We start from the raw sequence: 14326 nt of genomic DNA on the forward strand, positions 1-14326 counted from the left end.
GGAGATACTATAAACGTGGGCAGGAAAGAATAAAAATAGGTCAGGCAGGAAGAAATACAGCCCAGTGCATTTTCAGGAGGAAAGTCATCAGAAGGGAGCTTTTTGAAAAGAAATATGCTGGAGAGCTCTGAAGGTTGTAGTGTGTGGTGCACACAGGACTGTTTTTACAGAATAAAAATTGGAAACATCTTGGGATAGTGATGAAGGGCATATTTCTGTCTATGTCAGTGACCGTTTATGTCAGTTCATGATCTTTCCTCCAGTTCCCATTCCTGAAACCTATGGGTTCAAATAATTTCAAAACCAATAGGAATTTAAAGAGTGATTCACAACATCCCTTCTTGACTAGTGCAGGAGTTTTCCTTGCTGTGGACCATCTCTTTCTATTCCAGTTCCAATGCACTGTCCTTCCTTGTACTGGAAGGTGACTGGTGTCCCTAGGAGCCTGCTCTGGGCAGTGCTGTTTCTACCACAGAGGGTAAGAATTCTTGGGTTTGGCAAAAATGCCACCAACCTCAGCTAGTATGGGACTTCTGCTCAGTGTTCCCTTGTTAGCTGTGGAGGGTGCTCAGTGTGCTTACCAGCAACTGTAGGAATTCTGCATCTTTGAAACTGGTTCCCCTCCTTCCTTTCTTCAGTGTATTGGTGAATTCTGGTGGTATCTTTGCTGTGACATGAGACCAGTGAAGGAACTTTCTTTGGTCCTGAAAGTGAGTGGAATGCCACAGCTCTTGTAGGCAGGCCTCTCTCCTCTCTCCTATTCACCCCAGTGTACCCAAACCATGCCAAAAATGTTCCTATTGCCAAAGTAATATTTTGTTGGTACTTCTAACCAAACATTGAGTATTTAAAAAATATTTTTAAATGTACAGTATTTAAATACTATTGTACTACACTTGTACTATTAAGGTATTCCTATGCATTTATAGTGTATAGTGCAGTTCTTGTGGTTTAACCGGGACATGCACAGTACAAGGTGCTCTTCGCTCCCTCCAATTCTCTCTTTCTGTATTTTTTTTTTGGCTCTAAACCAGGTTGTGCAATAATCTCATCGTAATATTTCAAATATGGCCCGAGCAGAGTTTACACCAACAGATTTACCTTGCTGCGTGTGGTGGCGTGTGAATCCTGAACTGCCCTACCTTTTCTTCTTAGCATTTCACACTGTAGTTAATTTGATGGCAGTTGTTCATTTCCTGTTACACCATTTACTGGATTTCACAGTGCAATCTGCTATGTTCTTGCTAGCTTATTTTTTCTTTCCCATGATGAATCTCATTCTGTCATTTTTTTCTAGCCTTGTTTCTGCGCAGAGATCCTTTATTTTTCTCTTTCCTGGATTTCCATAAAAGTTCAACAAAAGCATAATCTCTATATATTTTGTGAGAATACTTTTGTATATTCTAAGTGTTCACGAAAAAAGTGAAATTATATTTTTTTTTCAAAACAACCAACTTAATGTGATACTGGGATTTATCTTTTTATTCTGTTCCCCTGCTCCACCCTCTCCCCCCACCTGAAAGAAAGCAAAAAAGGGTTCTGAAAGTCTAAAAGAAGCAGAAGTATCTTAGCACAGGTAAGCACACTTTCTTTTGTGCATCAGGAAAAAAAATCAAATTACTTACCGTTATTCCTTTCCATTTGATGGTCACCTTTGTAACATTTATGAATTAAACAACCTGCTAGCACATCTAGTTGTGTATTCTTGGAGCTGTCAAAAACCTAACCAAAACAAACTATCCCTTTGCATATTCTTTCCATGGTTCTTTTGAATTGTTAATGAAATACAGAGCATCTGATTTTCTGGCTTGGCCAGTGTCATTGAAGAGAAAGAGGTGCAGTGTTTCATGTATGGAGTTACCTCTATGTTATCATGGAGGACCAGCTGAAGGGATTGTTCTTGGGCCTTAGAAGTAAGTGAAAGGGCAGAGCCGTTGGTGGCACGCTGTACTGGTTTTGTGTGGTAAGGTTTTGGTAGCGGGGTGGAGGGTACAGGAGTGGCTTCCCCGAGAAGCTGCTTGTTAAAGAAGTATCCGTAAAAGATAAAAGAAGTATCTTGTACTCTGCATGGTGTCGCATGCTATGGAATATCCTTTTAGCTAGTTCTGGTCAGCTGTCCTGGCTGTGTCCCCTCCCAATTCCCCGTGCCCCTCCAGCCCTCTCCTGGCAGGGCCTGAGAAACTGAGGTCCTCGACGGAGTATAAACATCACCCAGCAACAACCAAAAACATCAGTGTCCTGTCAACATTGTTCTCACGCCAAATCCAAACCACAGCACTGCACCAGCTACTAAGAAGAAAATTAACTCTACCCCAGCTGAAACCAGGACACTACTATATGTCCTTGGTGATCTAATTGAGTTTCCCACATAGCAAAATTCTCAAGTCCTTATAGTTCCCCAAGGGTTTCAAGGTCCCCTGCCTCCTGTCATTGTGAGCTGTTATTTACTCGGGATAACTCTTTGCATCAGTAGTTCCCTTCTGTAGACAGACTTTGTGGTCGAAGGGGACATTCCTGCTGTACATGCCCTAAATTCCCACCGCAATAACACTCTTTCCCTTTGCTTCCCCTGTGTTTCCTGGCCTCAGCCTGAATCCCGGGCTTGGCCTTCCTCTTCTTTGGCCTCTACCTTTCACTTGCAAGTTTCTTGCTAAAGCCGCCACCAGTAAATTAGCTTCTTGTTCTTTTGCTCTCTTTCTTTCTTTCACTTGCTCAGCTTTGTGTTTCTCCTCTTGCCCATCATACACAAATACTGCTACACTTAAAATTTTCTGTAAAGTTTCCCCTTGCCAGCCTGGCATATGTTCTTTGAAATATTTCCATACCTCTGGGGCTGCTTAATCCACAAACCCACTAATTGTTAGCATGTCATTAAAATTATGTGGGGTCATTCCCCCATATTTTAACAAAGCTTATCAAAGCCATCCCCCAAAATTCACTGGGGTTTCATCTAGGCACTGTCTGCATTCTTGCACTTTTGTTCAATTTACTCCTAACTCACCACGTGCCCTCATGGCTTCTACTAAGTTCTGGAGTGCTGCTTGGCATGTGGCTCCATCTCCTGTATTATTATAATCCTGATATGGATTGTTTGCCAGCCAGGGATTTCTTTGTCCTCCAGCTTCTTGTGCTAGTTCTACATCCTCATTGTTTTATCTGGCTCATCTGGCCAGTACAATTCCCTCAGAAGTATCTGGGTGTCCACTCCACTTTGGGTTATATCCAGTGCCTATATTAGAAAAAAGCTGAGCATGTCTCTCAGCATCTTCCCTTAGTCTCAGCATTTTACTTCCCCATAAAGCTAAATCCCTGGGGTTCCAGGGCTGGTTAGCAAACACATGTAACGCCAGGGGAGGAGTGTTGCCTCCACCCACCCCTCCTTGCTGTGGTGTGGCGGGATTAGGCAAAACATTAGAAATCATAGGATAGAGTCCAGCAGCCGGTAAAGTAGAGGCAGGTGGTGAAGAAAGAGACCAAATGACAGATGTCTCAGTTGGCATATAGAGTGGGGCAGACTCTTTTGGGGCGTTTTTTGAGGCACTGACATTTGCTAAAGCAAACGTTACCTTCAGCAGTGTTTCCCTCCTCCCATGCCATCAGGCTGGATGTTTCTGCTCCTAAAGCCCAGTTATCCCACACATACCAATAATCTGTTTGTGGTGGAAACCTGTCTTCCAGATGATACCACAAAAAGGTTAATTTCTGCTGGTCAGAAGTCACCCATGGTGGCCACCATTGTGCTGGACTACCAGCTTTTGTAATGAATGGCCAATCTTCCTGACAGTGTAACTGCGTGATTTTTTGACAAATTGACTGTACCACCAATCTTTTCCCAATTACCCAGTACTGTGGCTAAAGGAATCCCTTTCTCTATGCCAGCTGTGTCCTCTATGCCAGGTGTGTTCCCTTTTGTGTTTTCATCTACTAAGAGGGACTTGAACCCCCTTCTATGTGTGCTTAGCTGATCAGGCTGCACCCCCGTAAGCAAGCTGCAGCAGGGGAGGGACTCAAGCCCACCCTGATGCTGAGAGGGAATGGACCCACCACAGTATTTTCACCACATCTGCTCAGGGAATTTTAACACTCACCCTTCGATGCCTCCTGCTCCAATGATCCCAGGTGAACTCACCCACTGATGGCAGTTGGATGTTTGGAGATGAGATGATCCGATGGTGGTGGCCTGGGGTCTCATCTGGGTCACCAATTGTTAAAGAAGTTTCTCCACCCTGGGTATCCTGTAGCAGACTCCCAGGCTTTAAGTCCGGTAAGGTAATTTATTTGAGTGGTACAGTGGCAGAAACCGCTCAAGCTGGGTGCCTCCGGGGAGGGAGCCTGAACAAAGAAATCCCTGGGCAATCACACCCTTACAATCTCAGCTCCCCACCCTTCTCGTGACAATTCCAACCAGTAGTAACTTTAGGGTCTGGGGTCTTCCCGTTCCTCATTGGGTCCCTTTGTTGTCTCTAGGCGGGCCATTCCTTATCTCAAAGTTGCAGCTTCTGCTGACGAGTGTAGCAGCCTTCCTTGCTTCCTGGTCCTCCAGCTCGAACCGGCACTTGATGCCCTCTTTCATGGAATTGGGTAGAAGTTCAACACGTCTGGGTGGAAGTTCACAGCTTGTGCCCTAAGCCTTCAGCAAATTTACCTGCTCATGCTAAGTGGTTAACTCCAGACAGTTTCAGTCCAATTTTCCTTAACACTGCTGCCAGCTGCCCCCATGTCCAACAGAGCCGATGCCTGTTGGCTCCAGGCTGGGCCCGCCACTGGCCAAGGCTGAGCCCATCAGCAACGGTGGCTGCACCTCTGGGAGAACGTATTTAAGAAGGAGAAAAAACCTGCTGTGCAACAGCAGCTGGGAGAGAGGAGTGGGAATATGTGAGATCAACAGCCCTGCAGGCACCCCGGTCAGTGAGGCAGGAGGAGGAGGGGGTGCTCCAGGTACCAGAACAGAGATTCATTCCACCAGAGATTCATTCCCCGGCAGCCTGTGGTGAAGCCCATGGCAAGGCAGGCTGTGCCCCTGCAGCCCATGGTGGTTTGGAGCAGATCCCCACCTTGGACAACTCCGCGCTGGCGCAGGTGGATGCCTGAAAGAGGCTGTGACCCCATGGAGAGCCCGTGCTGGAGCGGGCTCCTGGCAGGACCTGTGAACATGTGAAGAGAGGAACCCAAGCTGGAGCAGGACATGGACCTGTTGGAGTGAGTACAGAGGAGGGCTATGAAGATGATCAGAGGGCTGGAGCACCTCTCTGATGAAGGCAGGTTGAGAGAGTTGGGGTTGGTCAGCCTGGAGAAGAGAAGGCTCTGGGAAGACCTTCTAGCAGCCTGCCAGTGCCTAAAGGGGCCTACAAGAAAGCTGGAGAGGGACTTTTTTGCAAGGGCATGTAGTGATAGGGAAAAGTAATGGGTTTAGGCTGAAAGAAGGTAGATTTAGTTTAGATATAAGGAAGAAATTCTTGACTACAAAAGTGGTGAGGGACTGGAACAGAGAAGCTGCGAACGCCCCATCCCTGGAAGTGTTCAAGGCCAGGTTGGATGTGGCTTTGAGCAACCTGGTCTAGTGGAAGGTGTCCCTGCCCATGGCAGGGGAGTTGGAACTAGATGATCTTTAAGGTCTTTTCCAACTCAAACCATTCTGTGTTTCTATGGTTTTGGCAATAGAGGGGGTGTGTTCCTTGCTTTAAAACTGTTAAGTTCGCTTGTCTGAAGATTATTCCTGAACATGGCTATTGCAAACTGACCCTGCTTGGGGAAGATGCCCCTCAGCTTCTGGTCCCTGGTCAAAGCAGTTTGTACCATCAAATAGAGAATCCAGACCTGTCAGAGCAGAAACCCAGTGCTGTGATTGGCTTGATTTGTCCAACTGCCTGCAGCTGAGGAGCCTTTCAAGTGTGGTCAGATGTGGCTGTCAGGGAAGTTGAGGCAAAAGTGACTACAAGCTACTTAGAGAAACCCTACTTGGTGGTGAGGGAGTCAGATGTGTGGAGGAGAGTCAGTTTGGCTCTCTGGGAATACAGTGTTGGGGGCTCTGTAAAACTACTGTCACCCTGTGTTTGCAAACTATTCCTGGAGCTCCTGCATCCCTCCAGCCAACTGCACATAGTAAGTCAGTCCTCTGATTTTTTGCTATATAAAAAAGGTCATGTACCGTGGATCTTACAGAATCACGAAGGTTGTCCAAGCTTCCTTGGCCTGGAGTGTTTTGTTAACAGGAGCTTCAGTAAGCAGCTGAAGGATGCTCACCTAAAGAAGTCTTGTTGCTTCTGGACTTGTGTCTCGTGTTTGGTTTCTCAAGTGTCTAACAGGGCATCAACATTTCATTTCATCCCAGTTGTTGTGTTTGTGATGTCTCTCCACCTTTGAATGAACTAGTGTGTAAGGCTTACACTCATGCTGCAGTCTTTCTGCAAGTGGGTAAATGACAGGATCTCTTCTCTGTGAAGTTGCCTACTGCCTTTGGCCAACAGGATTGGGACTTGTTAGGGGAAGGACAGATAAACAGGAACACGTACACATTCCATAGATAGAACTTTCTTAGGAGCTCCACCTCAAACTGATATTGCTGTCACTTAAAGTAAAGCTGAGGCTGCCACTGCATTTGGTGAGGTTCTGGAGGTTGAGACCATCCTGGGCAAAGTACAGGGTTGTGTTTCAGGAAAGTGGTAAACACAGCAGCGGCCTGGTGTGGCAGAACAATGAAAATGAAAACAAAAGGTGTTTGCCTGTTTCCAGTTTTGCTGGCATGATCCTTACCTGTTTCTCATATGTGCACTCCTATGCTTTATAGCCTTAATTTGGTTTTGGATAGAAAAGAGATTTAGCTATCAGCGTGTGATAAACTCCAGGTCACTGGTTTCATTGTCAAGACTTTATTTCACTCACTCTGGTCACTCCAGTTGCTGGCACCAGAGGCACACAGTCCCTCTGATGTGTAATCTCCAGTTGCTGGCACTTGGATCTCCAAGCACACAAATGCACACAGAATAGAAAGTCCCTCACCCAGCAACATGCTTAGAAATGGAGTTTAATAAGTAGACAGAAGAGCTCAAGTGCAGGGCATGACTGGACAAGCATACTGACCAGCCACTCATTCTTCCATGTTTGTTCATCCCCAAGCCATGTTGTTACCCTCTTTTTCCTGCCTTTAGTTCCTATCCTAAGCATCCCATAGTATGTCTTGTACAATCCCCAAATGTGCTTCCTAGTATTGTATAATATGTCCCATACCACTAGGAAGTAACCAACCTGCGACTCAGACTTCAGGAAACACTTGCTGTGGGGGTGACTCTTCACTGGCCCAAGTTGCCCAGTGATGCGGTATAGTCTCCATCCTTGGAGATGTTCAAAAGCCACCTGGACGTGCTGTTGGGCAACCAGCTCTAAGTGGCCCTGCTTGGGCAGGGGCACTGGACATGATGACCTCCAGAGGTGCCTTTTGACTTCAGCCTTTCTATGACTCTTGGCAGGTGGGCTTGCCACGTGAATAGTGGCACTGCCTAGGAGCATTTGCAATAGCCAGGTCTTGGGAGGATGTGGAAGGAGAAAGAAATGTGGGTGAATAGCAAGGAGAGCCACAGACCCATCTGTCCTGCCCTTTATTGCTTGAGGAAGGAAAGGAAGGCTCTCCCCCTGCCCCTCAATTCTCCCTACCCCCTTTTTTTTTGCTTCTGTCAGCAATTAACATAGTACAGGGGTCTCAGCATACATGACTGATTTGTTTTTCAGTAGTCTTGGTTCTTCTCTTTTCATATGAAGCAGGCCAAAGTTTGATATTTTTTTTTGTTGTTGCCTTCACGGGCACGCAGTGACCTGGCTCAGGAATGGCACGGCGGCCGACCCCTGGCTGCGCGGTCCATCAGCTCGCAGACACCAATGTGGTGGATGGCAAATGGCTGCCAGGCCCTACCTAGCAACTTCCCCCCCCCCCCCCCCCCCCCCCCCCATGCTTAACTAAACAGGCTAAAATAGTAAAAATATTTCTAAAAAGAGTACAAAGATAAGGCACACTGAGCAATTGGCACTTGGGAAGCGACTGGGGGTAATGGAGTGTAGCTTGGGATATTTGGGGAGAGCCAGGGGGAATCGGGGGAAATACTGATCAAGTAAATTTTTAAAGCAGTTATTGGTGTTCTACAAACATGATGTTGACCCTTTCTAGCTGGCTCTTGACAAAGGACACGAGCTTGTTTAATATACAGGGTCCGAAGATCAGTGTCAGCAGGATTATTGCAATCGGACCTACCAAGGTGGATATCAGGGTGGCTAGCCACGGTGATTGGTTAAACCATGATTCAAACCATCCTTGTTGGGCTTCCCTGTCTCTTTTTCTTTGAGCCAATCTCTCTCTCAATTTGGCCATCGAGTCCCTAACACGCCAGTGTGGTCAGCATAGAAGCAACATTCCTCTTTCAAGGCGGCACAAAGGCCTCTTGTTGCATAAACAGGAGGTCTAATCCCCGTCTATTCTGCAAAACAACCTCTGATAGCGAGGAGAGGGATTGCTCCAAAAAGGTAATGGATTTCTCAGTTTTTTGTAGGTCTTCATCGATGGCAGCTTGCAGTTGAGACAGGCCTCGTCGCTGGGTCACTAGGGAGGTCACTCCCGTGGCCGTGCCGGCTGCTCCCAAACCAAGCAACGTTGCTATTTTTACAGCTGTCAGTACTTCTCTTTTTTGAAGCCTGCTCTTGGCTTCTCCCCAGTAGCGGTACATTTCTTCTTCTGGATGGTATAGGATCCTAGGAACAATCAGAATTTGTACACAAAAGTCAGCAGAATCGTCAAAAATTTTGAGGGACACACAGGGGGTTACTCCTGATCGATGGCAGATCCACATTCCGGGTGCGGATGGGATCGCCCATTTACGGGTCCTGTCAACCGCAACGGTTCTTGCGCAGACAGCACTATCCCAGCTTGCTAGGGCGACATTACCAATACATACGCCCAGGCCCCTGACTTGGTTCAAGGTAACTCCTTTCCATGGTGTGTCCCACCTACACTGGGTTGGATTGCTATCTGATGAGTAGTCAAAGGAAGCATCGAGGGCAATGCCCTCGTAGAAGGGGGGATAGACGTCATAACATAACCAACAAGAATTCATGAGATCCGGGTTTGACTGATTCAGTGACCGAAAGGTGGCATCTAACACGCTAAAAAATGGCTTGTCGGGTAAATGGTGAGAGTTTATGTTAGGTTGGCTTGAGGGAGCTATCTGCTTGGTTAGTAAGGGATCGGCTGGGGCGGGCATGGCAGTCTGCAAGTTTTCTTTTCTTTGCTGGTTATCGCTTTTGATCACGATGTTGGGGCCAATTGCTGTTCCGCTTTTTACTTCCTGTTTTTTAATAAAAAACAGTCCCCCCCTATCTGTGCCGGGTTGCCAGTATCTAATGCCCCAAGTTTTGCCGATGGTCCATCCTAGGTCGTTTTCATTGGTTACATTTAAGAAAATATATTGGCAGTCACATTTCCCTCGGCATACTGTCCTTCCCATCCCACTTGGTCTCCTAGGGGTGCAGCCTGTTGGTCCCCAGCTGGTTTTAAGAAACGGGTCTGGTTTCACTACCTTCCAGCCAGATGCGACGGTTTCACAGCCCCAGCGAGAACAGTAATACTGATAAGGGACGTTACAGTAAGATTTGCCGGGGTTAGAGCTGGGACTCTATAATACATTATAGTGTTCGAACAGGGGGTTGAGAGGATTAGGTCACAGAGATATACTTGAAAACTAGGGGGTCCCGGGGTAACAATCCTTTGTAGTATTTTCTGGTCCTCCCATCTCGCTAGTACCCATTCCCACGGCTGATGTTCATACAAGCCACTAGACGGCGTTATGAACCCCAAAATTGAGATCACACAAAAACATCGCAGCCCCGCCTTGCGGGAGCTGTGTCGCGGTTGTCTGGACTCCGCCGGTGCAGAGCTCTCAGATGTGGACAGGCCGCTTGCCGACTCGTCGTCTTCTCTTGTCACCGTCACCAGGGTATACGGGTTACGGGGGTGTCCGATGATCCGGTCCTGCAGATAAAAACTCACAGTTTTCATTAGTTTTATTCTGAAGGTCTGGCTTGATAGACTTAAGTGGACACCATTTGATTCTGTTATCTTTTCTGACCACAGCCTTTTCTAAATTATTTATTTTTTTAAACGGGTGTTGGGGAATAAGGATTATACACTGGTGATGTGAATTTGAAGTGATGTTTACAGCACTGTTTACCTGGCATAACTCTTAAGGTTTCTGTAGCAGGAGCCATGGGGCTACCGATATACATAAGAAAAAGCATCAGCCCTTAAGGCAGGAGCCCCCCAGAGGGGGCTGCCGAGGAGGAGGCATGGGGCTGCCAATGCACTCTTGGAAGCAGACACTTCAGAAGGGACTGTGGCCCATGAAGGACACATGCTGGGGCAGGGACAGCCCTGAGGGACTATGGCCAGCAGAAGACCCACACTGGGACAGAAATGCTGGGAAGTGTGTAGAAGCTGGATGTTTTTATGGAAAGGGAAGCTCCATATGCTAGTTATTGTTGTGAGCACTCCCTCAAATTTACACAAGTGTACTAGGCATAACAGGCAGAGTTTTGGTAGAGGTGAGCTGCAGGAGTAGCCTGTGTGGGAGAGGACCACAAAGTGCCCCTAATTGCTTTCAGCCAGCTCAAAAACTGATGTCAAATCCATTTTAATGTATTTTCACATTTTTTTGTTAGATTCGCAGTTCCCCAGCTGCTAATGCTCAGGAAACACAGAACTGGCTTGCTGTTTATTTCAACTGTATTCATGTGCTGTGTTGCATGACAGGCTTTCTGACACCTGCCCAACAGCCTCACACTTCCTACAGCATCACCCCAGGTGCTTACTCACTTCATGTGACTCACTGCACAAGCCAGTGACAGTTGTGTGTTTTCCCTGACACTGATAACTTGTACAGACACAAGTAAGCATGCCAGTGAAAACACCTGCAAGCCGTACCTTATCATCATCGCTTCTATGACTCGTTGGACTCTGTTGCTTCATCTGAGCAGTCTTACCTCTTAGTCAAGTAGAGGCAAAACAGTGCATTTGGAAAAACGACTCAGTGCGGACCCAGAACCACAGGCAAACTGCAACCAGCAGCAGAACGCTGGGTTTCTTCAAGCTTATGATGGCACCCTGGAACAGACTACGTAAATTTGCACTGCTAATCGTGAACGCAGGTTTTGTGTGTTATCTTGTGCACTTACTGCAAAATCAAAGAAAGGCAACACTTAATTCCTTGGAAGTTAATCCTCGATTTCTGAATCAAGAAAAAAACATCCTTCAGAGGCTGGACCATTTGGACTGGAGCGTTCGTAACCTCTGTAAGTAAAATGCCATGCTGCTTAACTTTTTGAGGGTTAGATATCTAGATATCCTGAAGGATAGAATAAATAGATAGCAGTGAGAATGTTTGTTTGAGTTTACCTGAACACTTGTGAGTAGGGTTTTTTTGTTGGACTGACCCCCCTTTTTTCTTGTAATCTCGAAAAAGATTTAATAGTTTCTCTACTTACACATAAAACAATAATGCCTTTCACAGTCATCATGGTGGGCTTTTTGCATAATGTGCAAAACAAGCCTGGACAGCTTCTGACCCTGAACTTTTAGAAGCATTAAGCAATTTTAAGGTGATCGTACCAGTGTACTAATATCAGGCAGCTATTATTATTTTGTTTGCCATATCATTATTTTGTTTGACATGAAAAGCTATTTTTGAGAGGAACGGGAAATGTCCCATTTCCTCAGCCGCTGCTGTGTGGGTGAGCAACAAGGGGAACTGTATCTCACTCTGTCTTTTTCCTCTGTGTGCCTTGATCACAAACACAACACAGTTGCTGTGGGGAAAAGACAATGAACTCTGCACCACCTGCTCAACTGGAGAGTGTTCCTAAGCAGTATTAGCTGAAATCTGTTAGCAGGGCTGTTTCTCTCATCCCTTGACAGTGGAAGACCAACAGCATCCCAGCAGATGTACTTGTATATGAGCCATGTTAATTTAAAAAGAGCTTTTCCTTTCTCACAGGGAGGTTTGTGGATTTTTACCTTGTTTTCAGGTATCTGTTGTAGATTGGATTGTTGGGAAGTGGGCACAACAGAGCCATCTGAATAAGGGCTGAAGAATCCACTTCTCTATTTCCTTTGTACCCCTTCATTTCTCTCTTTTTCACGTTGTTTGAACCTCATCACCTCACAGCAGTCATAGGAGGGCTACAGCAGCCAGAACTCTGCTGGCTGACATTGATTTGACTGTCACGTTGTCCACATCTCATATTACAGCTAGGGGCACGCTATGTAGAACAGAAGAAGAAACCAAGCCTGAAACTAGGTGTTTGAAATGGCACTTAGGGCACCCTTGAATGTGGTGATCAATCTTCCCTATGCAGCTTGGTCAAGTTTAATATCCCATATCCCAAGCACCAATATCCCATAATGTCACTGTTATTGCTGACAACATCTTCAGTGGCAGCTGCTCTCATGGACATCAATAGTGAGACACTTTTTAAAGTTATTGTAGAGCCATTTGAAAGAAAGCTGAAGTCTTCACTTCAATACTTAGTCACAGAATCACCTAATAGTTGAGGTTGGAAGGTACCTCTGGAGATGGTCTGTCTTACTAATTCCCCTGCTTGAAGCATGATTAGCTAGAGCAGGTTGTCCAGGACATCATCCAGTTGAGGTCTGAATATCTCTAGGGATGGAGAGTTAACAACCTATCTGGTTTACCTGTTCCGGCTTTTTGTCATTCCAGCAGTTAAAAAAGAAAATTAAAAAAATCTTATGTTTAAATGGAATTCCCTGTACTTCAGTTTGTGCCCACTGCCTCTTGTCCTTTCACTGGGCACCAGGAAGAGATTCTTCTGTCTTTGTTAGCCCTCCTTGTAAGATATTTATATGCATCAATAGTACACACACATCCCTCCTAGGTCTTCTCGGGTTCTTTCAGTTTCTCCTTGTAAAATAGATGATCATCTTAGTGGCTCTTTGTAGGATTTGCTCTGGTACGTCCATGTCTCTCTTGTACTGGGGAGCCCAGAAGTGGACACAGTACTCCAGGTGTGGCCTCACCAGAGCTGAGCAGAGGGGAAGGATCACCTTCCTTGACCTGCTGGAAATGCTCTTAATGCAGCCCAGGGTACTGTTGGCTCATGTTCAGCTTGGTGTCCACCCACCAGGACCCCCAGGTCCTTTTCAGCAAAGCTGCTTTTCATCTGGTGCTGGTCCATGGGGTCCTGCCCATTTTGAACTTCATGAGGTTCCTGTTGGCCTATTTTCTCCAGCCTCCTCAGATCCCTCTGAATGGCAGCAGGACTTTCTGGTGTGTCAGCCATTCCTTGCAGTTTGGTATCATACACAGACTAAATGTGGGTGCACTTTGCCCCATTTTAGAGGTCATCATGACCATATTAAAACAGTAATGAAACCAGTATTGACTCCTGGGGTACACCACTAGTGACTGGTCTCTGTCTTGACTTTGTGCCACTGGTCACAACCCTTTGATTTTGGAAGTTCAGTTCCCCTTGCTATCTGCTTGCTATCTACTTGCAAGTTGTGTACTCCCTCATCTTGTGCATGAGGATGTTGTGAGGCAATGTCAGAAGTCCTCCTTGAGTTTAAACAATATCCAGTCCTCACCCCTCATTCACCAACACAGTAATTTAATCGTAGAAAGCTTTAACTCACACAGGTTTTCTGTGCCTTTTTTATATGGCACAGTCCAATACTGTGAACTTAACAAGAGCTTGAGAAATTAGGATTCACCCTGTTCAAAGCTTTCTGGCAGAGCAGAAGTCAAAACTGAAAACAAGCTTTTCAGAAGGTGCTACGAAGGACTCATTTATTGTATGATAAGAGCAACATGTCCTAAACAATCTCACAAAGGCTATCTGACACAATATTGTGAGAGACTAGGGTTCACACTGTTCAAATCTTTCTGAGAAGAAATCAAAAGATTCCTGTAAGCTTATCAAAGGAGATGGCAAGGAGCTCATTTACTGTATTTACCTTCAAGATAAATATGGTATCAACAACCTGACATGGATGAGAACCCCATCATGGATCATTAATACATTAATGTAACACAAGCATAACATCATAAAGATGATTTGGGCCTGAGTTAACAATTTGTGTGTTGCCTCTACTCCCAGATTTCTCCATTGACGCCAGTGTAGTGTCCCTTGTTCTGCACTTGTGCAATTAAGAGCAGAATCTGATGCAGGGTATTGTGAAATGATGTTTAAAAACTCTTCTTTTGTAGGAGGGAGGGTCTGATGCTACTCTTATGTGAGTATCAATATAGCTGTAACTTCATGGGTCTCTTGA

At 45.9% G+C, this 14326-nt stretch overlaps 1 protein-coding gene across 2 annotated transcripts in view; it reads left to right on the forward strand.

Annotated features, from left to right (window-relative positions):
- The window catches only part of GALNT8 (polypeptide N-acetylgalactosaminyltransferase 8), a 51580-nt gene that overhangs the window by 8093 nt on the left and 29161 nt on the right, over positions 1–14326 (forward strand). Inside the window, exon 2 of one of the 2 annotated variants that reach the window (XM_080392138.1) lies at positions 10699–11328. In XM_080392138.1, the coding sequence (XP_080248264.1) occupies positions 11130–11328 (199 nt within the window). In that variant the 5' untranslated portion in view covers positions 10699–11129. Of the gene's footprint in view, positions 1–10122; positions 11329–14326 lie in introns of those variants that run through there. The other variant, XR_013928913.1, reaches the window with a different exon arrangement.

This window comes from Falco punctatus (assembly GCF_963210335.1).
Source record: "Falco punctatus genome assembly, chromosome: 6".
NCBI classification, from domain to species: domain Eukaryota; kingdom Metazoa; phylum Chordata; class Aves; order Falconiformes; family Falconidae; genus Falco; species Falco punctatus.